At 41.9% G+C, this 26,905-nt stretch overlaps 1 protein-coding gene and 1 long non-coding RNA gene across 8 annotated transcripts; one reads left to right on the forward strand and one right to left on the reverse strand.

The window, feature by feature from the left end:
- The first annotated feature begins 1,034 nt into the window (after window positions 1–1,034).
- Window positions 1,035–6,562, forward strand: LOC121064144. The gene is made up of 2 exons (XR_005816349.1): window positions 1,035–1,258; window positions 1,547–6,562. It is a non-coding gene; the product is annotated as an uncharacterized LOC121064144 (long non-coding RNA).
- U2AF1 (U2 small nuclear RNA auxiliary factor 1) lies at window positions 6,304–20,624 on the reverse strand. 7 transcript variants are annotated; one of them, XM_040545420.1, is made up of 10 exons: window positions 20,477–20,613; window positions 18,415–18,502; window positions 18,133–18,189; window positions 16,308–16,338; window positions 15,642–15,708; window positions 11,355–11,404; window positions 10,637–10,735; window positions 9,504–9,637; window positions 9,054–9,146; window positions 7,927–8,943 (listed from the first exon to the last, which is right to left on the reverse strand). In XM_040545420.1, exons 2-10 carry the CDS (start codon window positions 18,459–18,461, stop codon window positions 8,814–8,816), a joined length of 708 nt encoding a protein of 235 aa, XP_040401354.1. In that variant the 5' UTR covers window positions 18,462–18,502; window positions 20,477–20,613; the 3' UTR covers window positions 7,927–8,813. The 7 variants fall into 7 exon arrangements, with proteins under 7 accessions (XP_040401359.1, XP_040401358.1, XP_040401357.1 ...); XM_040545418.1 differs by lacking the exons at window positions 7,927–8,943; window positions 15,642–15,708; window positions 16,308–16,338; window positions 18,133–18,189 and adding exons at window positions 6,756–7,010; window positions 14,760–14,826 and having other exon boundaries at window positions 20,477–20,624; XM_040545419.1 differs by lacking the exons at window positions 7,927–8,943; window positions 16,308–16,338; window positions 18,133–18,189 and adding an exon at window positions 6,756–7,010 and having other exon boundaries at window positions 20,477–20,624.
- Window positions 20,625–26,905: the final 6,281 nt, after the last annotated feature.

The raw sequence follows: 26,905 nt of genomic DNA on the forward strand, positions 1-26,905 counted from the left end.
AAACCATTTTTCAAGTTCCTTCAGAACAGGAGGAAAGCGGAAAAGGTCAAAGTTGCAGCACTGAGGATTTAGGCTGGCCATCAGAACGACAAAATTACTCAGGTTGGAAGGGACCTGAGGAGGTCTGCAGTCCAGCCTGCTGCCCAAAGCACGGTCAGTCCAGAGATCAACCCAGGTTGCTTGAGCTTTGAACAGTTGGGTCTCGAAAGCCTCCAAGGACAGGGCCTGCACAGTCAGTCCAGTGCCTGGCTGTCCTCACGGGGAAAATGTTTTCCCTGCACCCAGCTGGAACCTCCCCTTTCAGTTGATGACCTCAGTAAAGATCATGGCTTCTCTTCTGCCTGCAGGCATAAGGAGGCAGCTACTAGGTTCCCCAGTCATCCCTTCCCTTGACTGGGCAACCTCACAGGGCCACTGCTCCAGCCCCTAACTGTCTCAGAGCATACCTTCAATAATTCCAATTTATTGATGACTTTTCCATATCGGGGGCCCAAAACAGTAGGCAGTATCTACATTTGACCTAACAAGTGCTGAGCAGAGGGGAGTAGTCACTTCCCCCAGTCAGTTGGCTGCCCCTGTGCATACTGCTGAGGACGCAGTTGGATCTCTTCACCACTGGGGCATGCTGTGGCCTCATGTCCAGCTTGTTGCTCTCTGCCACCCCCAGGGCCTTTCCTGCAGAGCTATCCCCCAACCAGGCACTCCCCAGCCTGTGACCTGTCAGGGACTTGCTCCACCCAAGGGCAGGACTTTGAGTCTGTCCTTGTTCAATTTTGAGGAGGTTTCTGCTGGCCTCTACCCCATCCAGGTGCCTGTGGAGGACTGTCTTGCCCTCTACTGCACCAGGCACACCACCCTGGTTTGGTGTCATCCACAACACACTCATTTTCTCCACTAAGTCACTGATAAACAAAATGTTATGATGGGACAGTTACTAGGACAGACAGACCCCTATGGCACTACACTTGTAATTTGTATGACCCTCCAAGCCCAATGACCCGGTCAGTTTTCACTCATCTGACAAGTCACCTATCCAGACTTTAAAAACATAGCTTGGATGGAGCGTGAGAGTGTCAGAAGCCTTGTTCAAGTCATCTCCTAGTCCTACAGGAAGGACGTCAACCATCGCTCTCCCTTCACCTACAGATCTGTGCCCTTTGCTGAAGATGGTCTTTCTGTGAAGTGTTAAAGTTGCCACCATGCGTGTGTTTGAGACTCACAGAGCTGGCTGAAGACCAAAGGCTTGCCTCTATGGAAGGTAAAAAAGAAAAGCAATTAAACGTCTCTTTGTTGTGGTCAACATGGTCACGTGAAAGGGTCAAAAATCATGAGTCAAACCCCTCCAGAACAAAAAGACTGGTCCAGACATTAATGAGGCTACTAGTTGGTTAGATTTTGGCCTGTCTTAGATTTTGGAATTTGCCTTGCCCATCCCCAGCCCAGCAACAATTAATGTGATCTTAAAGTCAGTAAGGCAGTCTGCTCACTTTCCATTTGTGCTTTGTCCAGCCTCAGAGTCCCTCTATCAAATTTCTTCCTCCTGCAGCTGCAGAACTTTTTTTTTCTCCACCAACACAAGAAGAAGAAGAGTGGAGGCATCTTCCATGTTCACTAAAGAGAAAGGAGGAAGAGGAAGTGATGGAAGACGCAGGACTGTTCTGATCTGTGCAGCTTTATCAACTTTCTCTTAAACAAAAAGATTATTAGCTCTCAAGGGGAAACAGGGGTGGGCAGGAAAGGGAGAGCAGTCGCTCCCCTGGCTCTTCCCGCAGCCCTCAGGCCCAAGAGGCATGCTGGTGCACAGGGCTGCAATGGCAGCAGCTGCCTCCCTCCTTTCTGCTGGCTGGAATCCCAGACAGCTCCAGGAAGAAAGGGAGAATGAATGGTCTGAAATACAGCCAAAATTCAGCTGCATAGGTGGCAACATTTGAAGTAAGTCAGGTGCTGGCAAAAGCACAGCAGGCCTAAACCTAGCAGACTACAGGGTTTTCTGTGAAAAACTGAGGGGCAGGGAGACTGGCTTGATTGCTGTGTGCTGCCTTTCTCCCACCTTGCCTTATAGCCACTAAAACCAGAGCAGAAACTTTTTTTTTTTTAATTTCCTCCAGACCTAACTAAAAGAGCAGCTTTGGAAACTGTGACAGCTGGAAGCAAGTCAATGACCTCCAGCACACTGATGGCACAGTGCTCAGGAAAATCACTCTGCATGCCTTCTTCAAAACTGAACGAGTTTGTCCCAAAGGAATACCTGAACCATTAACTTCTCTTGCCAGTGGGGACAGCTGTTAGAGCTCCAAATATTTTAAAGGTACTTGGATCAAAGGGGCAACCATACTCACACAAACTGTTCCACAGGGCTCCAGCTCGCCCGAGAAGTCGCTGCCCACCGTTTCACCAGGAGTTACCACCTTTCTGCTCTGCTGATGTACGAATGCATGTAACTTGTCTTTGGTCCTGCCAAAATAATCGAGTTAGAAAGCAAACACCAAAACCACAGCTACAAGAAAAGTGCTGAACCCAATGATCACTGGAGCACTACGTAGTCGTTTGTGCCTCAGCAGATAGAGTTGAGATAAGCACCACATTTCCCTTTCCCACTTTGTGTATGTTGAAACGACACTGTCTACCAGAGCGTTCGTTGGTATACCAGGTTTGTTAGCTCTCACCATTCAACCCATTCTCATAAATCTAATTTACAGTTGAAACAGAGCAATTGAATTGACACCTTTTTGGCAGTAACCTCCAGCAGGAAGATGGAGGACAAAAAGGAACCTTCTGAAATGGTTCCGTTGCTGCTGAAACAACGGGTGAAGATAGTAGTCACTATTGGCTCTTCTTGCTGGAGGTTACGATTTTACAAGAAATTAAACATGACATGCATTATCAGGAGATTAGATGTTTATGACTGATGAGCACATTGCTGACAAGGAAGAATCATCCGCGTAGTTCAGGACACGTGCTGTTTCCCCATACATGTGGATTTAACAAATCGAAAATTGCAAAGAGAAAAAAACTGGAGACATTTGTAAATAAATATAAATAAAATTGGCTAATTGAATGAATTCAGAAATACTCGTGGCAGTTCTAGAAAGCATCATGTGTCAGTTCAAGATTGAGATGTACTGATAATTCTACAGATATTTGGCTGCAATTTTGATTTCTTTTAAAATGGAAATTCATGCATTCCAAGGTAAAGTTATGCACTACAGTAATACAGCTCAGCTTCATCCTTGCACTGAACAGTAAATTAGCACAGCTATAAATATTCTCTTCTGTGACAGCCTTACCTACTAGGTATTACTTCCTTACCAGCTGAAGTGAGCGCACACCAACTTGGCTCCTATTTTCAGCTCTGACTTTTCCTGAACAGGACATTTTTCCAGACCAATCATAAATACTGCAGCCACTGGCAGTTACCAGTGCTTGGAGAACCAAGTGATTAACATTCCCCCCATCTGCTATGAAAGCAGTTTCTGTTCTAGTATGTTAAAGATGTCATATTCAGCTTAAGCTGGAATTGTAAAAGTAAGACAGTGGGAGTTAATGATTGTTGTCCGTTGCCAAAATTTGCAGCTTGAGCCATGCAACATTAGGAAAAATCATCTTTAATAAACTATGTCCTCTCTGTTACTAATTTCACTAATTAAACATGTTTTCTGTCAAAAATGAGCATTCTCAATCTCTGTAGACCACCGCAATAGAAACTTACAGGATTACTCAACCAGAGCCCTTACCAATTAAAAAGCAAGCAAAACAAAGCGCAAAACCCAAAATAAATAATAAAAAACCAACCCACCAACTCCAAGTTGTACTCTTTTGACACTTCAACCTTATCAAGACTATATCGTTATTTTTGTTTGTTTCAAATTAAAGACATGCTCCACCAGCCCTAAAAAACAAGTCAAAGAATCGCTTGAAAAAGTAGCTCAAGCCAGCAGCTAAGAATTTGAAACTTATAGTCTATGTCCTCATCAGTCATTTAAAGAGCAGCATCCCATCTAAAGGAAAGGGATAATTTTTGTCAGATTCTTATAAAAAAGGCTTTATTTTGAACAAATTTTCTCCATTTGGTTTTACAGTCTCAACATACATCATATTCATGGACAAGCAGCATTTTCACAGAATAAGAGCCAAATACAAATAAGAGGAAGCCATTTGGGATTAACAGTTTCAACCTAATTGACTCAGACTTCAGAAAATACTGTATGCTGTCACTTATTTGAGGTAAAGGAATTCCATAAATTAAGATCCACTGTTTAACAGAAGAGCCAACAATGAAATACCTGTATGACATAGGTACCTTTTGGGTAGAGGGGAAATCTTACTCTAAGACAATGGGGTCAACAACAGAATAAGTAAGTAGGATGATTTCCTACCCTTGTATTGGCAAACCAATCCAATTTGGACTACCACATTAGTTTAACCAAATTTGTGCAGTGTAAAATTTGAAATTTGATGAATTTTACTGGTAGGTTCACCTGAAAGGCTGTGTACTAACCGAAGCTTTGTCACGAGCTTGGTTTATGTGCTGAATGCTGTCACTAGCCAGACTATCAGGTAACAACCAGTGTACAAGTTGCATTTTTTTCCCCTTCAAGTATTCGGTAAAATCCATTGCTTTCTTGCTTTTAGTGCCCTTTATGACATATTCCAGTTATGTGGTGAATTTTTGGGTAGCAATCAGACCATAAAAGGAAGCATTTGGTGGAATTCAAGACTGCTTTCTTAATAAAAAAAAAAGTAAGGTGGGGTTAGAAATTGGTTTTCTGCTATTTGTTCACACAAAAAAAGCACCTGCTATTTAGCAGTGTTTAGATAAACGGATGAAAGCCATTACAAGGACACATTTAAATTAACTTGTTTAAAGAGCACATTAGCTTTTGTTGACAATCCATATAAAAAAGATCTTGAGCATTTGTAAATAGGAATGACATTATACTAGATACCGTGTTAAAAAACAATGGCTCTTCTCACCTTTTTGAGCTTGAGGTTTAAATTAGCTCACTAATAATCCTAAATCTCACTGAAGAAGAAATGGAATTGGATTAATATCCTGCAAACAAGAACTGAGTTAGAAACGTTCAATTTCTAATACCTAGCAAAAATACCACAGGTTTCAGTTCAGCCATCTATTCCAGGCACTGTTCAATTTCTTTCAGTGAAAAAGAAATGATAATTTGATTTATGTATTTGCAACAAAATGTAAACAGTGAAGCAACCTTCATGTAGAGATGAGTTTCTTTTAAAAAGTTACTGCCAGAATAAATTCCACGATCTGTTTGGTTAAACCATCCAGTACAAAGAAAATAAATTCAAATGGAATTGGTGCAAGAATGTAGTTCCAAGAGGTAAAATATATATACATTTTTTTTAGACAAGCCCACTTTTCATTATCATTTGGTTTGCCAACTCCAAGTTTCTTTCAGAAAAATGGTTTTGTACTTATTTTGGCGACAGACGCTGCTTTGGACACTTCCATATCCTTTATATTTCTTTTTTTTTAATAATCAAGAAGATCTATCACTTAGCAAGTTATTAGACTGAGAGTTAAAGAAGCACTAGTAAATTCTCTCACATTGGAAAACTATATTGTATTAGGTAGTTTCATGTATGTGAAGTGTATTTTGCAGAAATATGACCAAAATTTCATGCAATGTCACAAACTGAATAAAAGCAGACATGAATGAATTTAAACTGCAAGTCAGCCATTGTACAAACAGTCTCTAGAGATGTTTCAGCAACATTTCAATTACAGCTTTAACTCCTTAAGGGATACACAGCCTATGATATATAGCTATTGTGCAATTCAATGGAAGAAGTCTTTTTTTCTCTGAGGAAACTGCCATCTGTCCATTATCTTTTATCATACTTCAGACCTCATGAAAAATAAAGCTAGAAAAAAATATTTTCCACTAGCATGATAGTTTGCTATCATCTCGCACACTAGTGAAATACTTTTCATTAAACAACAGCTAGGAGAACAGAGAATGAGAAAAATTCAGTCTGTTAAGCAATTAGGTCCCCGTATTTAGGACCTTGCATTTCCTTCAATAGCTCCAATGTAACCTGTTGCATGGAACATGAGTTTTTAAGAAAGAAACACACTTGGCCTGTTAGGAATCACTGCAATAAAAACATTTTGTTGTTGTTTTCTCCCCCCAACACACGCTGCACTAGGTAACTTTCTAGCCAAGACAAGTAATTTACTCAAGAATCATAAAAAAAAACCCTGAACTATCAACTCTGTCACTGCCAGGAGTAGCAACTCAACTACTCCAGAGCGCTTAGAAAATAGGCTTTAGATTTTACACCAAGAAACTGGATTTATTGTAAATGCCACAGTCACATTGATAGACAGAGCACAGACTTCTGGTAACAAACAAACATACATTTTTGTAACTAAGCATATCTACTTGGTAAATAAATGCACTTCGCACAGCCTTCCTTTTAAATGTGCCTAAGCTAACCTAAATAAGCAGACAGCATAGCAGAAAAGGGAAACTTATGTAACTGTTTCTTAAGCAGTATATTATTTTTACTATGTATATAATATTTTATATTATATACACACACATTTTCATCAACAGTTCAAATCATACCCAAATAAAAAATAAAAATAAAAAACCAAAAAACTGGCGCTCCTCCAATACATTTACCACCTTTCCCTCAGGCATAGTATTAATCCAGGTATTTGTCAAGATAGAGGAATGACAGTTAAAAAGACTCCCCCCACAAGAAACAAGTTACACAAAGAATACTGTATCACTACAAATTTTTATTCAGAAGCCCATCTTTAAAAAAAATCTCATTATGAACTTGTTTGGTCAAACTACAACACTTTCTAGCAGACATACAGTAAAAATGGCATGGCTCAGAATCGACCGGATCTTTCACGATCTCTTGACCGCCTCCTATCACGTTCGCGTCCTCCTCCTCCACCACCACCACCTCCACGACCACGATCTCTGGATCTAGACCGACGTTCACGGGACCTCGACCTGGATCTATGCCTTCAAAGAAAGTTTGAACATTTTATTGTTTCACCATGTTCAGTCACTCGCTTGCAGTGCTATGCAGTGGAACATTTGAGGATGAAAGTAATGGCAGAGAAGAAAGACAATAGGGGATTACAAGTACTGGTAAATTGGCACTCAGACTGTGAAACCACGTATTTCTGTACTGAACAAATGTAACACCGAGGAGGCAACACACATTTTGAAAAGACTCAACTGTTCACTGCCAGTCATCCATTGTAATCGATGTACAAAACTTAAGGAAAGGCATGCAGAGGAACCAAATGCACTTTTGTGCAGCTGCTAATTGAAGCAGCAAGAAAAGGGGACACCTGCTCTCGCAGTTATGAATAGCTCTTAACTACACACAGGATAAGCCTACAGCTGTTTACAAGTCCAGTTCTATTAAATCAACTGCATTAACTAGCAGTTCAACATTAAGTTATCTTTTGTTTGTTTGTTTTCCCCCTCCACTTCCAGAAGTCATCAATGGTTGCAGATAATCTTCTCTGCCTCTAGGGTTGATGACTTAAATTCAGGAAGAAAGCTAAAACCACACAGACAGAATGTACTGCTAGTACAGCTACTCTGATGGATTTATATGTTACGTAGCACTCGCCAAAGAAAAGTGTTTTGAATGGTTTTAAGCATTTTAGAAAAGTCAATTCTGTAACAGAAAAACCAAGTAAACACTACAATTTTCAATAGCTGTAGAAATAAATAGCTGCAGAGCTAAAAAGATCATGGAAACAAATGCTCCAAGTCTAGGTTTACAAAATATTGTTCCAAACCAAGCTGTTTTGGGATGGGAGTATAAATGGGGACAAACTTAACTGTGACATGGAGACACACACAAAACTCTTGAATACCACTGAGCTTTAGAATTACTAAATTAACCTATTTTTCAGAAGTTCCAGTATACCATTCCTTTTTCTACTTGAAACTTTGATGCCTGTCATTCCGTGTAGCATTGTTTTCAGGCCATTTTAGTCTATATAATCTACCTGCAAAGCCCAACTGATGCAAGAACTTTTTTTTTTTAATATCAAACTTTTACTGATAGCATGTGACACTTTCAGCTTCATAAAGAATTTAAACAGGGCCAATAAAGACCAAACTGCATGGAGGACTCAAGTATTGTATTTGTTTTACCACAGATTGAAATTGGGCTACGGGTAAAACAATCATATTCCAAAGCCAAACATGCAAGTCTGGTCTTTCTTGCAATAAAAGATTGATGCACTAATGCCTTACTAACTCACAGAGATCTAGATTCAGATTCTTAAGAGTGACCAAAATGTTAAGATAAGCATATTTTGTCTCTCTCCCCCCAGAGTCATTCAAGCACCCTAAGAGCTTACATTTATACTTAAATCAGTATTACATTGTGGTATTTCAGGAAAGTATTTAGGCACAAATACATGTGCCTAAGCAATTTAATCTGAATTTCCAAAGTTAAATTTGTCCTCACAGATTCTAAGATACTGCCAATTAGAGACATTCATATGAAAAAACATTTTCATAATCCCAAGCTCCCTCTGTGATTGAAAGGCAAAGTTGTGCTCTACCTAAAAGCAAACCCAACAATTTTATTTGCTTAATCTAAACAACAAATTCCAAAAAATAAGGAGTTTCAATCCAGCTCAAAGTGAGCCATCCATAAAAAAGATGTCACAGTAACAGCAGTGGTATAAGCTTTTCTACATGGTGCCTTAATAAATATGTAAGGTGCTATTAATATTAACCTCCTGTTACTCAGAAACAAATATTGGCTAGAAAAGCCAGGCATTAACTCTTAAATCAGAGTAGGAGAAATAGTAAAAACACACCAGGTCCTGAATTCATCCACAGATAAGCCCGATAGAACCATAACTTCAGTTGTTTTACAGACTCATTCCTTTGTTCTAAGTTGGTCACTTGATGCCCTTCACTGGTATAAGCCAGAAAAAGCAAGAGAGGATTTAAGTTTAAAGGTTTGTCTCCAAAACGTTCAGTAACTGATCTATAGTTTATGTATTTTGTGTTTAAAAGCAAACTCACTTTTTACGACGACGCCCATACAACTCGCGTCTCAACTCTCGAGAAATGGGCTTCAAATGCATGAAGTTGCAAAAACCTCCTCGTGTACACTCCCTGAAACAGAATACAAGAGATAGTTAAAATTCTCAGCTCTACACCAAATCAGTTTGCTCTAAGCCCTACCTAGTAGACCTCCAGCCATTTAAAAGTTAATCACCTCTCATATTAAGCACAGGAAATCACAATCATTTACTGAAACTGACTAGCTCCTAGATCAAAATGCAGAAGATGGCAAACATCAAAATGCTGACTGCAGGTCCTCCTGGTAACAGGAAGACATTGATATAATGTTACCTGAAGCCTTTTTTTTTTTTTCCTTCCTACCCTAAGCTACACATAAAACCCACACCCAAGCAACACCTTGTCTGTGCAGGCATTTCACAGGTAAGCCAACAGGAAGTCACTTTTTACCCCATTTCATATTGACGGCAACAGGCCTCTCTGAAGTCGGTCACAGGTGAAAGCTCAGCATGAATGGGCTGTCCATTAAACCAGCGATTGTTCAGGTCAATCACAGCCTTTTCGGCATCTTCTTCACGGCGAAACTAAGGGCAAAATTAACATTCTCCCATGTTACAGAGAAGCAACAGAAGTAGATCAAAGATTCCTGTCAAATCAGTTTCGTGGTATCTGTGGCCTAAGGCTAGCAATCAAACTAGAAGCTACTTAAGAGCTCCTGGGACAGTCCATCAAATCAAAGGTAAAAAAAGCTAGCTTTTCACTGAACAGGATTTGGAGCTAATTACAACACCAATAGTATGTTCTTTGTTATGTTCTATTTGGTCTTTTTAGTTTGGCAGCTTGCATTACAAAATATGAGAACATTGTGTCTTCTTAGTACAACTTTAAGCAAAGACAAATGCTTTGGAGTACCTTCCTATATTGCCAACGCTCCAAACATAATGGAACTTTTTCAAGCATTTAAGAGAAATCAGCACAAGAACTGAAGTTCTCATTCATTTAAATTGTGACTTTCAAAAACTTGATCCCATTTCACAACGAAGATAAAACTTAAATTCAAAATTCTTTTTCGGAGTCCACCATCTGCAAAACTTTAAAAGCAACTTTTATTTCCAATTATTATAGCCTACACAGACAAGAATTTTAGGCCTCAAAATACTTTCCAGTTAAGGGAATGTACACTAAAAATATTCAAACAATCTCGCTCACCCTACCCCGCTTTAAGGTCGGTTTGGACCTTAAACCAGCCAGCTACTGCCAAATGTAAAACTGGTTACAAGAGTTTTTGTTTAACTGGGAATTCAGAAAATAAATGTACCTGTTGAAAATGAACACACCTGTTGAAAATAAACCTCTGCTCATAGTGAAATGCTTTAACAGCAGCATGATGGGAAGAAAGACCCACAATTAATCTTGGCAAACTAAGCAGTCCATCAGTGGAGACTGTGTTGATTCTACTATTTTCACTTTTCAATTTATATTGAGAAGTTGGAGAGAAGTTTAGAACCTGAAAACCTCACAAAAATTACATGATTACAGCACCAGTAGATAGTATTCAATACATAATAAACTTTTTATCCTACCTTTACGTATACGTTTCCAACTAGATGGTCTCCAAGGTTATCACAAACGTTCATCTCTTCAACCTCGCCGTATTTTTCTTCCATTTCTGTGAAGACCTCCTAAACACAAACCAAACAATTAAAAAAATAAAATTAAAATTTTGGGGCACCTTAGTTAAAATACAGAAGTAATACATTTAACTGATAACAAGTACAAAAGAAAGTTGTTCTTAAAAAGAAGTCTTCACATTTCTGATTTTAATATTGGTACTTGCTTGGCCTGTTCTGTGTCCATCTCTAAGCACAGCGCTAACAGGATACAATAAGTAGCTATGGAAAACATTAAGCATACGGTATTTAGGGAACACAGAACATGCACTGAAAATACTAAATATAAGTTTTGCAGCTATGGTATTCCTTAGATTTATTTCTATACAAAGAATTATGAATTTTTTGAATTTACAGAAGAGAAGGGGATTACAGAAACCAAATGCTACATGGCTTAGGTTGATGATTTTTAAACAAAGCCTACTACTCACAGTAAAGTTAAAGGCAAACTAACTGAAGGTTATACCAGCAAATACTTAGTATTAAAAGTTTAAAGTTTTTACAAACACCTAAGGAAACAAGTCCTTTTCTCTGAATCCATTTACTTCTGATATATACTGAACCTAACTTGCTTGCTTCTAAAAATTTGAGAATACTTTGATACACTCTGAACATTGCTTTTTTCACATACCTCAAAGAATTCATCATAATGTTCCTGCATCTCAACATCGCTCACAGCACCTGTAAAAATCAAGAGTCATATCGATTAGAGCCCATAGTTAAGGAAGAAGAGATTCTGATTATACTACAAAACATAATCTAGAGATGCCGTCTGGAGCATAAAAGGACACCATATAGCATTTTGCTAACTAATAGGAATATTAAAAAAATAAGTATGTGTGAACAGTTTTAAGTCCCCCAAAGTACTATGTCAAAACATTATACTGACATGATCAAATCAAAACAAGTTTTAAATCGGAACCAAACTTGTATGCCACAAATTTCAACGGAGGAAGGGGAAAGGAATTGCTTTGAAATATCATTTCAATTTTATGTACAATCCCACTATCTACCAACAGTTTTACCTCAACAGAAGGCAAGTGCTTTGTCATGTCTGCGTATTTCTAAGTATAATCACAATTTAGTGTTTCTCTTCCTATATGCAGAATTGCATTTTAACAAGTCCACCTCTCCATCTCCAGCACATATACACCAGAATTTGGGAGTTCGCAATGTAACACAGCCCAGAATTTCTTTATTTTATTTATTTATTTTTAAAGAATTTGCTCAGAAGAGTTACTAAAATGAGTTTCCTCAGTGGTCTCAAAGAAGGGTACCACAATGCTTTGCGACATAAAGCAATTTTTTTGTTTGAGTATCACTTAGTTTTTCTATAGTCCTGCAAAAAAACAATAATTTAGTGCAAGGTAAGCCAGCCATATAGTCAGGTTAGATTATTTTCATGCTCCAAGCTGGATTTCACAAATAAGGGCTGCTTGCCTGCTGCTATAAGAAACAACATAAGTTTGGCTGATTTTTCAGAGGATTAAGAAATAAAAAATGAGTTTCATTTATTTCTGTCAGTCTACAGCATTTTATGGTAAATTAAGCTGTGTACATTAAAGCCTAATGCATTAGCTCTTCAGCAGCTAAGTGGTTTATTAAGATCAAGCGGAGGAGTTTTAAAATGAACCCTGCATTTTATGCTAGAAAAATATTCTAGCCTTTAAATTACAAACACTGCTGGTTTAGTTCATAGAATGTGAAAGAAACTGAGCCAACAAAGCAAAGTTTATTCAGTTCGGGCTGCTATGAAAAAACAGATGCTTTCAGCTCAGGCATTTTTGGCTAACGGTACCACTTGGAAGAACATGACATTTTTTCTTCAAAGTCACTAATAGTAACCAGCCACACTCTGGAACTGCCATTATTTTTCTTCCACCCAGCTGCCTCCTGAAGAAGGCTACAGGAGGCTTGTCATGTAGTTCAGGCTAACAATGTTTCTGGATTTGAAACATGCTTGCTTTTCAGAGCTTTCTTCGTCCCCACCACTTCGTCACGGTTATACAGCAAATTAAGGAAATACCAAACATTAAACCAGTACTTCTATAGACAGTTAATATTTAACTATATTCCCAAGGTGGTGCCAACACCACTTGTAACAGCTTACTAATATCTAAGGATTTATTCATTAATTTATTTTTAAGATATCAGATAGGGCTCCAAGAGCCACGCAAGGAATAATTGATTTTTACCAAATGGACAAGTGCTAGAAGCTTGTAAGGAGATTGATTCCATTGTTAAATTAAGAAATCATAAGCAACAGTTAGTTAACGACTACATGAAGGTCCTTCTAAGTGGGAAGCATACATATGCACAGGCTTTACAAACGTTCATATCCCAGGGCCACCGGTATCTGAACCTTGAGCAGCCCAACTACTATTTAATATACTCAGAGAAACTATTACTGTTCAAAACTAAGGTTAATCCTCTATGACGGCAATAGAAAGGAAGACAGTTAAGCAACAACAAACAACGCATTAAACAGCTACCCAAGTTATTCATTTAAAATACATGCAGTACTTAAGTAGGGACAAAAAAAATTGGAAAAAAAACAACAAACAGGGAGCTGGGAGTTTCAGCAAACCTACTGATAACAGAGCTCCAGCTCTACCAGACAAGGTATAGTTAGGCTCTGTTAAATAACTGCCCACTCATCAAGGCAAACTAAAGTTGGATACCAGTATTTAGAAGACTAGAGAATCTGTTCAAGTCAGGACTCTTGCAGCTGTACAATCGAAACAGCTCCACAGACCAAACTGCTGTAACTGTACAAATTAGTTACCAGCGCACTGAGAATTTAGGGACAGTGGAAATACCCAACTGGATATTTTTGGTTTACCGAACCAGCGTTGACTACTAAGCAGCTGCAACAAGAGGGCCTACGAACCAATAAAACTGTTTAGGCATCTAGACAAACTTACACAGCTCATTACACATCTAGCTTGATTGTGTCACATAAAACAAGCACAAGTTACTTAATCAGGCCATTATTACTTTTAGAAGCAGAAGACACACTGTTGACTTTTAAGGTAGTGGCTGATTTCACAAAGCACGTCTAATTAAATGCTGGTAACTAATCTGAACTAGTCTATAATCCAACAATCAAAAAAGGAATAGCCAGACAAAGCTTTATTACCACACAATCAATATTCACTTCAACAAGAAATATTAGTTAAAATATAACACCGATCCTTTTTGATACTAGAGCTTTTAAAATTTAATTTTATTCTAATATGATGATTCAATCACAACAATAGATAAGTAATTGTAGATAAACAATCTTGTTCATTTAACTTCTGCCAGTCTTAGAGTAGGTGTTTCCTCTTTTGTCCATTCCTACCTCATGAGGAGTCATTAAATTAGTTCATGACCATACCCAAATGGCTTCCCCTCCTTAAAAGTAATTTTAAAGATATATTTTCCTACATAAATATGCAACTTGGTTCTGGAATTTGAATTTTCAAAGCATGGAGGGAATTTTAACCATGCACCTATCCAAAAGGGAAGCGTTTGTCAGTCAAAGCGTATTCTTCCAAAGTAGACTCTACATGAAAGCTGCATTAACCTAGGACAAATTTCTGCATGCACTCTGAAGAGTTTCAGATTCAAGTTCTCTTAAGTTACAGAGCAGGAAATTTGTTGGATGAAGTCAACGTGTCATTGTCCCACTCTTTTAGTCAGTGGAACCGAACGGATAGCATAAAACATACAGAAAAGCATTCCTAGGATGCAAGCAACTGGCAGGGAGAAAGGAAGGGGGAACAAAAGCAGCGCATCGAGACTGCTTTACAGGGGAAATACAATTTCAATTCCTTTCGATTTAATAGATGGTATTCAGATTCCCCTCATAGCTTTCAGAGTAGGGAAGAAGGTGAGTGGGACAAAAAAGTTTGGGTCTCTTTATTTTTTGGACACATTTAATGAAATGTGGTCAGTTTGATCTGTTAAACTAATATGGTAGACCAGCTTAAGTCGACACTGAGCTCTGACAATCAAGCCCAGGGAACCAGTGAAGGAACTTGTATGAACTTACAGCGCAAACCGTCAGCAGACTGGGAAGAGTTTTGAGGGTTACGGTAAATGTTCAAGAGGGCAATGGTCTGAAATACAAAACGCAACAACTTTATATTATAGAAAATAATTTTAACAAGAAACTGGTTTCCTTTAGGGTCGCTCTAGCCGAGTCTGTGCTGAAAAAGAGGTGGTTATTCTCTCCCAAGGAGGAGAACTTTCACTTAGCTGGTGACCTTTCTGAATCAGCCTAACACTGTAAAGTAATAGAGATCTCACGATACTCCAGTATTGTATTCTTTTTAAGTTCTTTTACTGACCAATATTACAATGGAGGGGTTTGCGTGACTTCAGGCAGATACGTAACAGATATCATCCAAATGCAGCACTCAAACTATAGTCATAATTATTTGCTTGAATTTAGTCTTCCTGAATGGTTTTACAGTAGCAAAGCCCCAGGAACAGAAGTAATACAATATCAGAGCATAACATGAAATCTCCATTTTCCTAAAAAAGTTAAGATGAAAGAAAACCCATAGTTTTGGGAAACTTACCGTGCATCACCAATATACCTATTTTATTTTTTATTTTTTGGTTAGATCAAGAATTTGAGAAATGCCTGCAGTTGAACCCTTTAACAAGAATGCAGTGTTACCAAGCAAACATTTTTCTTTCCAGTGCAAAAGAGAAACTGCACCAGGTCCAATTCATGAAATCATGTTCTGCATTCTGAATTGCACACATTTGACAAGTTCTTGATTTATGCGCAAGAAGAGTTCCATCACTTGTCCTGTTTGCAACAGCTTTATGTCAGCAGCTCAGAAGCCAACATTATTTTCTCATAATTAGGAGTGGGCTCTTTAACACCATTCTTTAAAAAAATTTCTCCAACTGTGGGACTTACAGTGTGAGCCGTCAGCCGTCTGTGCACTGTTTTGGGGGTTACGATAGATGTTTTGAATCAAGATGGTCTGCGGGGAAAAAAAATAAAAAGGGGAATTCTACTGGCTGCTGTGCATATAATAGACAATTGCAAAGAGACAACTTGTTTGCAAACATCTAAAAGTAATATTTTATTCTTAAGGCTTCCTTTTGAATTTGCAGAATATCTTCCAAAATTGCATCCAGACCATCATATTATGAAAACAGTTTTAATTAACCACCAAGAAAGAGCTGCGTTTGTCTCAACAGCTATCCTCAAAACGGGAGTTGTGAGGCACAGTAACCTAAAACATCAAGCTACGTGGTATTACGGATACGCCTAGCTTTATCGTATTTTCAAGACCGGATTCATTACTGTAAGTCTAGGGGAAAAAAAAGATAGTGTTATGTGCACAGCATACAATACATAATGCCACAGAGTCTAAAATGTTACACCAGACAACAAGGTTTTTTAGGCATGAGCTACGTCTTGTTTTGTGTATCAGGAATTTCTTGGTGGAATTTCTGTTTAAATAATATAATAGCATCATAGGTTCACATGTTTCCGATCCTTCAAATAAGGACAATATCCTTTTAGCCCTTCTGCTTTTTACTTGAAGAATTAGCCCAGGCAGACTTGAAACCTTACATTTGTACCGTTCTTCTTAAAATCAAGTTGTCTGAAAAAACAAACCATGTTTAAGTTAGTAAACTAATATTACAAAAAAATCCAAATGTCCATATCACTGTAAGCAGCTCAAAAATTGAAATTTGATTACTTTAATACAAGCTCAACGTTAGTTAGTATGAATCGCAGTCCCCAAATAATTTTAGCTTACACATTAATATTAGTAGCCACATTAAGAACTCAGAGCTTAAAGAAATCACAAGGACCAGCAATGTCATACCTACATACGCTGCCCACTTAACATGTACAGAATCTGTAATATCACATTTATATCACACACGCTTGTTTTTTTTTTTTTATCATGGCTATGGTCATACCAACCAAAGCTTTGTGCTTCCATGGCCCAGGTTTAAAATAACTATGTTTTAGCCTACAATTGGAGAGAGCCAGAAGCATGCATATAGTTACAGTGTTTCTGCTGATTGGTGGTAATTTGATCACTCTGGATTGCATGACCTTTCCTAACACAGCCCTCCAACAAGGGCTACACCAGCAATAGCAAGGGAAGATAAAAATGTGGTGGCAGTAACTTCCCATTAATAACACACTCGGTCTTCTGTTTTCTATCACAGCTGATTACCTATCGGCATACAAATAAAGATTTCTGTAATGGATCCTACACGACTGCCAGGTACGTTACAGATGTTACAATACAGCAAGGCAGCCAAGCGCAGTGCTGTAGTGATTCCAACACGTCCTGCTGACCCACTTCAGGTGGTATTTCTATCTGAAGTTTCTACAGCAAAACTAAAGACAGCAGGGACAGTGGAAACCGTTGTTTCTTACAAAAAGCTGGGTGCAAAGATGTAGCTTTTCTTTTTAACATTAAAACAACCACTGCAGAAGCTGTCTAGTTCAAAGTATTTTCTAGCAGCTAACGATTTAAACTCAAGCCTCTATCCTATTACGTTTCAGCACGCTGTCCATGTATGTCAGTAACACGGAGCAGTTTGGAAAATGGTCAATGTTCTGATAAATACTATTTACATTAAAAATTAGCGAGTTCCCATAAGTGGAAAAACTGCTTTTGTGGACGAAGTACCAGCAGCGGTGCCCACAGAGCAGCAACCCAGACAGGCCACCCAGAGCCCTCCCAGCCCACTTACACATGTATGAGGTTTAACTCGATGAGTGCCATCGCTCTAAGCTCCAGTCTTGTAGATGTTACACGCCTCCCTGGTGCTCCCCAAACCCACACCACCCCAGAGGACCCCACTAACTTTACCCTTATAGGTAAAACTACTTATAATTCAACGACATCTACAAGTGCTAATAATACAAAGCAGTCCCAAAGAAATCTATTTACCTGCATACCTTGACAATCAGCAGTGATAGAAAACGGCAAAGCATACAGCTCTCCAGGTAAGTTTTCTGAAAACTGTAGAGCTCGTAATAATAATAGCATCCCTATCATCCACTGCACCATTTTTAAGTACGTGTGCAGTCACATCTCTCGCCTCTAGTAATATTTAGATAGCAAAAAAGTAAATAATCTGTCAAGTTAACCGATGTGTATACCCTCAGCAACCAGGCAAGTTGCTTTCAAGAAACAATTCTTTCACTTTCAAAGGAAGCGTGTAAGTTACTCTTGAAACTTAAGAGCCTGGTCAGAGAGCAAAGGTAATGACAGAAAAGTCACTTTTATTATCATTTTTTTCCTCTTATATGCATAAAAGACTTAAGTTCACACCTCTGAGATGGGCGGAACGTGCTGCCACTGTTTGTGATAATGAAAAAAATCTGGGACGGTTTAAGTGCCTAAACATCACTGAGAAGGCACACTCACCTGAAAGTTAGCACTGGTTGGTCTCTACTACAGGCAAGCTTACAACAGCATCGCTTCCTGCAGCCATTAAGGGTGACAGGAGATAATTAGAAATGCTGGGAGAAGTAAATGGAATACCCCCAAAAAAGCAAAACCCCATATAAACTGGGGCCAAAAGTGAACTAGTTAAATCTGGAGCTCTGTAATTATTCACTTGTATCTGAGAATCTATGTTTTAAAGTAAGAATATACTTCCACAAAGAAAAAAAAGAAAAAGAAAAGAAAAACAAAAGGAAAACAAACCTGGCTAAATGTTGGTTTGTTGTGCAACCGAGAACATCTGTCTCCATGACGACAAGCTCCAATTTTGAAATAAAATGAACAGTTGACTCTGCAAGTAAAAAAGCCAAAGCAGTTACACACTGGCAAAGAAAGACGTTAATATGCACTTCCTATAAAACACATGCCCCAAATGCCTTTATCTTGATGTGGAAAAAGTAACGTAGACAAAAACAGGAAAGCATTATAGCAAATCTGTTCATAATCATTCCTCTTTATCCCTAATTTACAGCGAGTTACCTAATAAATTTCACCTAATACTCAAACCCCAAGTACATTAATGACACCACAACTGACAAAAGCGATCCCAGCTGTTCTACCCTTCCAATCCTCCCTTCTCATCTTTATGCCAGTTTCATGGTGCGACAGGATGGGAAATAAAGTGAAAAACAGTGAGAAGTTACACTGTGAGCTACAGAGTTGCGTCGTAGTTCATGCAACCCCCAGGTCCAGACAAAAAAAAACGTACTTTTAAAAATGATACAGTTGCACCTCTGAATGTTTTAAAAACCCACCACTTTACAGTCATCCATTAATGGTACTCTAAAGGAGCACTGCCAACATAATATTGGAAGTAATTCAGGTAAGAGGAGAAAACATGTTAGATAAACGAAGAAGTTATTTTGCTCATGTGTATTCCCTAACTAAGCCATTTCCACCAACTAATTATTTCAAAATAAAGCTTTATTCATTTATTTTTACATCAAGGTAATTGTATCTTTTCTTCAATCAACAATTATCTAGCAACAGCTTCAAAACCATGCTGGTTTAAGAATGCCGGTAAAACTCTCACATATATTAGTATAATTTGTGTGGAATGATGAAAGGAAGAGCCATAAAGAGTGTAGTTACCTTGACTGGGAAAACTGAACGGAAAATTCCAGAGGGCAAGAGAACTATTACAGGCTAGACATGTGTGAAGTGAAATATGAGAATTCTCCTGGAAGAAAAATTACTATTCCCGTGTTCATAGTTAATACCACCAGTTCTTTCCTCAGTCCATGGGGGGGGAGAAATACGAATGTGCGAAGCATATCTGATCTCTAGCAAAAGGCTCTACCGTGAATTGTAATGTGCTTACTATTCAACACATTTTTGAAAATACGTTCTTAGTGTTACGCTATACTTACTGTTTTTTCTGAACATTATGCTGAAATAATAATAATAAAAAAAACTATAAAGTTTTGATATTTGGAGTTGGTGCTCTTGAAAGCCTTTGCAAAGATAAACGATTGCCTGGTTTCCAATAAGGCTTCGAAGTCCAGCACTTTGTGGAGAGTTCTGCTCGCTTTTTGGACACAAAGCGAGACCGGCGCAGGACTTTCACGCCAAACGACACGCGGCTAACGCTGCCGAGCTGCAGCGCGTTTCGCCAGAAAGGCCGCTACGGCGACAGGGCCCGCGCGGGGCTGAACGAATCGGGCCTGCCGCGCGGCACCACAAAGCACCGGGGCGAGAGAGAAAGAGAGAGAGAAGCCTGCGGGCAGGCGGAAGCCACCCGAGGCGCCCAGGCGGGGGCGGGCGAGCGGCGGGGCCGGCGTCCTTGCGGCGGGCGGGGAGGGGAACAAAAGGGGCCGGGGCCGGGGCCGGGGCCAGCCACGAGGCGCGGAGGAAGGGGAAGGGGAACGGGAAGGGAAGTGGGGGGGGGGGGGCGCTGCAACGCACATGGGCGGGGCCGCCGGGCGCGCGCGCGGCCGCAGCGGGAGCGCGCCCCCTCCCTCAGCGTGGCGGCGCGCGCACGCGCGCTCCGGGGTGGGGGGGGGGTGGGGGGGGGGTGGGGGGGAGGAGGGAGGGCGCGCGCCGGCCTCGTCTGCCCCCTCTCCCCCTCTCACCGCGTCCCCGGGGTTGAGGGGGGGGGCCCGGGCCCGCCTCGGGGAGAGGCGGCGGGGCCGCGGCTGGGGAGCGGGGCCCGGCCCTGAGGTAACGGGGGCCCGCCCCTGAGGGACGGCGCCGCTCGGGGAGCCGCCGCCCGCTTCCCTCCCTCCCGCCGTCCCCAGCCCCGCGGGGAGGGTCGGGCGGCACTCACTTGTCCTTCTCGGTGCCGAAGATGGAGGCCAGGTACTCCGCCATCTCCCACCGCCCGCCCGCCCGCCGGACAGCCCGGCGCCCACCGCACGCGTCACAGCCGCCGCGACGGAAGCGCGGCCCCGCGGCGCCCGCTCCCCTCCCCTCACGCCCCGCGGGGGGCAGTGCGCATGCGCCTCCCGCCGCCGGTGCTTCATTGGCGCGACCTCTCCCCCCTCCCCCCTCCCCCCCCCCCCCCCCTCCGGCTACGCGGGTGCCGCTCGCGCCACGCGATGCTGGTGGTGCGCGTGCGCGCGCGGCCGCCATTATGGTGGCTGCCCTCAGGGTTAGTGAGGTGTGCGGTGCCCGAATGTCGTCGCTGTGCCGCCCTGCAGGGTGCTGTACGCGAGCCTGTGAGGCAATTTCAATGTCCCTGCAGTTAAATGCAGAGCAACTTCATTAGAAGGGCCAAGGGGAGAGCACAAGGTGTGCCTGATGTAGCTCCTTCTGAGCGTCCCCCTAAAGATCCAGTGAACATCCCAATTGAAACACCAGTTCTTGCCCCAGCTGCTTCTAAGGGTACGGTTGTGGGCAGCAGGCGCTCACTTCTGCCCATACTCGAGTATGTGATCACTCTCAGGTCCAGTCAGGAAGACCTGTGATCTCTTGACATGTACTGTGAGAACAAGCTAACAAACCGGGCTGAAAAAAAACCACTGAAGTCGGACATCAGAAAGCACAAGCAACAAAAAAACATTAGACCCATGAAATTTTGGCCCTAATCCTGAAGCAGGAGACAGTCCTATTACTTGCCAAAGTGGTACCCTATTCTAAAGTGCTCTCGTTTGACGAGGTAATTCTGGAGCTACCATTGCGTTTTGAGATCTAAAAAGAACATATTTACATAAAACTAACGACATTCATTAGCCAGGGGATCAAGGAAACTGTGACACCTCTGACAGATACTGAAGCATATAATTAAGGGGCTTGACAAAAAGTTTCTATGATTACAGAGAGGATAGCGGTGCTGCTTAGAACCTAAAGGGTCTTTCTGCAGTTAGGCATCAGTACAAAGGATGCAGACAAGAAATCTGAGTTAGACCTTTGTTATCACATCCTCAAGGGCTGGAATAGTGATTGATTGAAGGTGGCAAGGTGCAGGTTCTGAAGGAGATTAAACAAAAATGGATGAACTGCAAATAAAAATGCCATTTTCATAGAATCATTAAGATTGGAAAAGACCTCCAGGATCATCTGGTCCTGGTCCAACCATCCCCCTACCACCACTATCACTCACTAAACCATGTCCCTAAGCACCACGTCCAACCTTTCCTTGAACACCTAGAGGGACGGTGATACCACCACCTCCCTGGGCAACCCGTTCCAATGCCTGACTGCTCTTGCTGAGAAGAAATGTCTCCTTATTTCCAACCTGAACCTCCCTGGCACAACTTGAGGCCATTCCCTCTAGTCCTGTCACTAGTTATCTGTGAGAAGGGGCCAACCCCCAGCTCCCCACAATTTCCTTTCGGGTAGCTGTAGAGAGCAATAAGGCAATAAGGTCTCCCCTGAGCCTCCTCTTCTCCAGACACAACAACCCCAGTTCCCTCAGCCGCTCCTCACAGGACTTGTGCTCCAGGCCCTTCACCAGCTTCGTAGCCCTTCTCTGGACACGCACCAGGGCCTCGATGTCCCTCTTGTACTGAGGGGCCCAAAACTGAACGCAGTACTCAAGGTGCGGCCTCACCAGAGCAGAGTATAGGGGGACAATCACCTCCCTGGCCCTGCTGGCTATGCTATTCCTGACACAAGCCAGGATGCCGTTGGCCTTCTTGGCCACCTGGGCACACTGCTGGATCACGTTCAGGCAAGCATCAGTCAGCATCCCCAGATCCTTTTCCTCTGCACAGCTTTCCAGCCACTCTCCCCCAAGCCTGTAGCACTGCATGGGGTTGTTGTGGCCAAAGTGCAGGACCTGGCACTTAGCAATGTTGAACCTCATCCCATTGACCTCTGCCCATCGACCCATCCTGTCCAGGACCCTCTGCAGGGCTTTCCTATCCTCCTGCAGATCGACACTTCCCCCCAACTTGGTGTCATCTGCAATTTTAATTTAAAGTGGAGGGTTGCTATCGGATCAGATTCTTTCTAGTCATTTTGAGAAGCTTCACATAATTATGGGCCCAAACTGCAAATTTGAGCTGACTAAATTGAAAATTTTGAAATGGAAAAATAATGTGGAAGACACAGATATGATACAACCTGATCAGTGTTTGCAGCAAAGTTTTCATGTTGCAGTATGAAAATTGCTGCAGAGGAGCAGGATTTATGCATTTGAACCTCCCTCCCTCAAATTACTTTTCAGTTTATGCCATAGTAAAGTTACACTAACATTCGTTTTGGTAGATGTGCAACACAATGGCTGGTGTTCGTAGTTTGCCAGTAGTTTCCACTGACAGTTATAACAATAAACGTAATTTCTGTGAGGCCTTACAAATGAGGCTGTGTTAAAGGAAGAGTAGTTGTGATGCAGAAAACAGACTGAGCACTCAGTCTATTACAAGTAGAATTTGCCTCTTAGGTATTTCGGAATTCTCTGAAATGTTTACAAACGTGCTTTATTTTTGCATAATGTTCATAGCCCCATTGTGGTCAATAGGGCTATTCACAAACACACGTGCTTGCGTGCTTGCATTGTGCTCTGACAAAGTACAATGGAAACTTAACACTGAGGCCAGTTCTGAGAAAATAAGCTGAATGTTTATTTCTCTGCCTGACTCCAGAAGATGTTTAAAATGTATCTACTTCAAAAACAGAACGGCAATTTTAGAAGCAGTTCACTACCTGGACAAGAGTTATGCCCAGTGATGAGAGTTCATTCGCTTCCCTGTGACACCCCCTGGAATTCCTCAGTCGGTCTGAGTTGATTTGAAGCCATTGCAGCCATCACAGGACAAGGATAGTCCCCTTGGCACCACTATGTGTCCTGCTTTGGTCTTTGTGTACATGCTCTTGGGATGTAATACTCACCTGCTCCCACTGCTCTATACAGAGGTGACAAAAGATTTCAGCCAGAGCTACTTGCTACCAGAGGACAGATCCTGTTGCTTGGCTTGACACTGCAGTGTGTGTGCCCGTTAAGGTCTGCCTGTTAGAGGATGTACTTTTTTCCCAACAGTTGCTCGCTGTTCGTCAGCCTCCTATTTAGGCTCAGCGCTGCAGTATAAACTCACAAAACCAGCAGAAACAAAGCCTTGCAAATAGAAGAGTAATTTCCTTCTCATGTAGTGAGCTGAACTGTCTCACTGAGTAGGGGAATAAGTGCCAGAGCTAGCACAAGGGAGGATCAGGACTGCTGCAGCTGTAGCTTGCAGTGAGGGCGATGAAGGACTGGGACAGCCGCTTTCAGTAGCAGCAAGCTGCTAGATCAGCTCGATCCCCTGGGGGGAAACCTGCTGAGAGGCTTGACCTAGCCTAAGTTGTCAGGGGAACTGCAGCTACAGTGGCCTGCAATGAGCTCTAACATAGCAGAAGTCCCTAGCGGTTTTGATTCATCACTAAAAGCAGCCTGTGACATTTGTTTGCAGAGTATATGCTTTACATGATAAGCTGAATGAAATCGCATTGATTTTTGCTCTAATGCGTTTGTTAAAACCTTCAGCTAAAATGTGTTGAAATGTGTATTTCTTCTTGGGGAATTAAAATCTGCTCGGACTGTTTGAAATGCAATAGGTTCTGACCCTTACATTGTAAAAGAACTCATTTGTAGGTTTATCTTTTCTGTAGTTCGTGCTGCAGAGTGTGCCGCCGAGAGCAGGAGCCAAGCTCCAGAGCGTGGCTTTAACTCAGACACTCTGTGAGTCCGATGCTCTGCTGAAGCCTGCTGCCACTGACATCCGTGTTTCACAGGCAGGTAACTTGACCCGGAGATGCTGTTAGAAAACAAAACAAAACTCCCATGTTGGAAATCACAGAATCATCGTATCACAGACTGGGTTGGGTTGGAAGGGACCTTAAGGACCACCTGGTTCCAGCCCCCCTGCCGTGGGCAGGGACACCTCCCACCAGACCAGGAAGAGATCTTATGATGCCTCCAGCAAAAGTAGGTGCCTGAAATAGCTCATTAGGATGAAAAGCTGAAAGAGAAAATTGCACGGAGTTCTTTGGTGTGTGGAATAGGTGCTGCTGTGCTGGCAGTGGTTGGCTGGGTGCAGGTGCTTGGCTAATAATATCTTGGTTCAGTTTTGTGAGACAGTAATGGTAGGACCATTAGTAGGACTACGCTGCACTACTGAAAAATAAACACACTCGCATCTTGCTCTTCATTTTCTTAGGAGTCCTCCATACCCAGGGTGCCTCTTACACTGGGAACAGCGGAGCACACCCCCTCCAGAGCTTTATAACCCTCTGCTTCTTTCTGCACCCTGCTCCCTCCTGTGCTCAGCCTGGCCGTGTACGTGCCAGCACCAGAACCAGCACCAAAAGACACACGCAGGGGCGTGCTGCACCTACAAGATACCCACCGTGTGCCAGGGAGAGGGATCTCCGTGCTCTGCTTGGTAGTAACAGCCAGACGTTTCACATGATGCTTCCTTCTATGTCTAAGCTTGAAGTGAGGAATGAAACAAAACGGCTTTTTGCTTGTGAATTCATGAGATGCCAATGAGCTTGTGATTAACCCAATGTCAAAGAGCCAGAATTTCATCTACATTCATCTGCTCGCAGTATTGCAACTGATTATCTGAAAGTGGGATATTTTCCCCTTGTGTCAATGTTGCCGAGCTGTTGTTGGATGAAAGATCTGCTGCAGTGCATCTGCCTGCTGAAGGGCAGCAGTTTGGACACAGCCTGCTAACACCGGAGGCCACATTATGTGGGCACATCACAATGAGGATGAAAGCTTCTTCTTAGCAGCCAAATCCCTCATAACTGAAGTGACTTTGTCTTGCACACAGGGCAAAACTTAGAAAGAAGAAGGGGGACTAGGGCAGAAACTAGGGCATATAAGAGAGGGAAAGGGAAAAAGACCCTTTGAGGTTAACGTTGTCAGCACAGCTGGAAAGGTGGAAGGGAAGTCATGAGCCAGCAAAGTAAAGGAAACATGAAGGAACGATGAGATTTTTACTTTTCTCTGGAGGAAAAATAGGAATCCAAAGCAGTAACTATTTGTTATTGCACATTTTATTTTACTAAATCAAAGTGAGAACATTTGTGGGACTCAGGACAGCTTGAATGTGTTCCCTGTCTTTAAGCATACACTCCGCAGCAGTGGGGTTGTTCAGGCTAGTGGCTCACTGCAGGTTACTTCCCCACCCCAATTTCTCTTGACCTACAGGGTTAAATGCTGCCACAAACCCTCTTCTGTTCTTTTCTACCTTCTTAAATCCAATGTCACCGCCGGATACCAGCTAACACCTGGTGAGGAGAAAAAGGTGACACCCATGTTTGTTCTCTTGGTTTGCTGGGCTGGGGAGATAAAGAGGTGAGAAAAAAATAAGGAGATAGGGAAGCAGCCAGTTTTTTAGGAGTGGCAGATCAAGGAGGAAATGAGAAGAAAAAATGGTTGTAAAGCAAAAGAGGACAATGCTTGGAGATATATTGTTGTGGTTTAGCCCGGCTGGCAGCCAAACACCACACAGCCGTTCGCTCACCCTCCCCCCTCCCTCTCCGGGATGGGGGAGAGAAACGGGAAAGTGAAGTCTGTGAGTTGAGATAAAGACAGTTTATTAAGACAGGGAAAAGAATAACAACAATAATAATGATAATAATAGTATTAATAGTAATAATGTGTACGAAATAAGTGATGCACAATGCAATTGCTCACCACCCGTTGACCGATGCCCAGCCTGTCCCCGAGCAGCCGGCCCCCCCCTCCACCCCGGCTAGCCACCCCTATATATTGTTCAGCATGACGTCAGATGGTATGGAATACCCCTTTGGCCAGTTTGGGTCAGCTGTCCTGGGTCTGTCCCCTCCCAGCTCCTGCTGCATCCCTAGCCTGCTCGCTAGCAGGACAGAGCGAGGCTGAAAAGTCCTTGGCTTGGTGTAAGCACTGCTCTACAACAATTAAAACATCAGCATGTTATCAGCGCTCTTCTCATCCTAATCCAAAACATAGCACCCTGCCAGCTACTAGGAGGCAAATTAACTCTGTCCTAACTGAAACCAGGACAGATATCCACCCCTTATTCCATACCATTTCTGTCATGCTCAGGTTACACTCTTTCCAATACCTTCTAATTAATCACCATTTTCATCTATGATATATAGCAACCATGGTAGCGATGACATACAGTGTTATATGATAATTAACATACTATAATTCAACTCATGGGCTATTCTCACCCAGTATTATCCCAAAGTACTTGCCTTCTGGCCAGCCCATAATCACTTCCAGGATTCCTGGGCGACTGGGGTTTCCTATTCGAGCCCGCTGAGTAATCAGTGCAAC

Source organism: Cygnus olor, chromosome 1 (assembly GCF_009769625.2).
Source record: "Cygnus olor isolate bCygOlo1 chromosome 1, bCygOlo1.pri.v2, whole genome shotgun sequence".
In the NCBI taxonomy this organism is placed as follows: Eukaryota; Metazoa; Chordata; class Aves; order Anseriformes; family Anatidae; genus Cygnus; species Cygnus olor.

Excerpts from the sequence above, each read along its gene's own strand:
- U2AF1 (XM_040545418.1), bottom strand. The coding sequence starts at position 20,520 with ATGGCGGAGTACCTGGCCTCCATCTTCGGCACCGAGAAGGACAA. Across the intron at positions 14,827-18,414 it reads ACAAACCAACATTTAGCCAG|ACCATTGCCCTCTTGAACAT; the intron begins GTTTGTTTTCCT and ends TTTGTATTTCAG. Across the intron at positions 7,011-9,053 it reads TATGGGCGTCGTCGTAAAAA|GCATAGATCCAGGTCGAGGT; the intron begins GTGAGTTTGCTT and ends CTTTCTTTGAAG.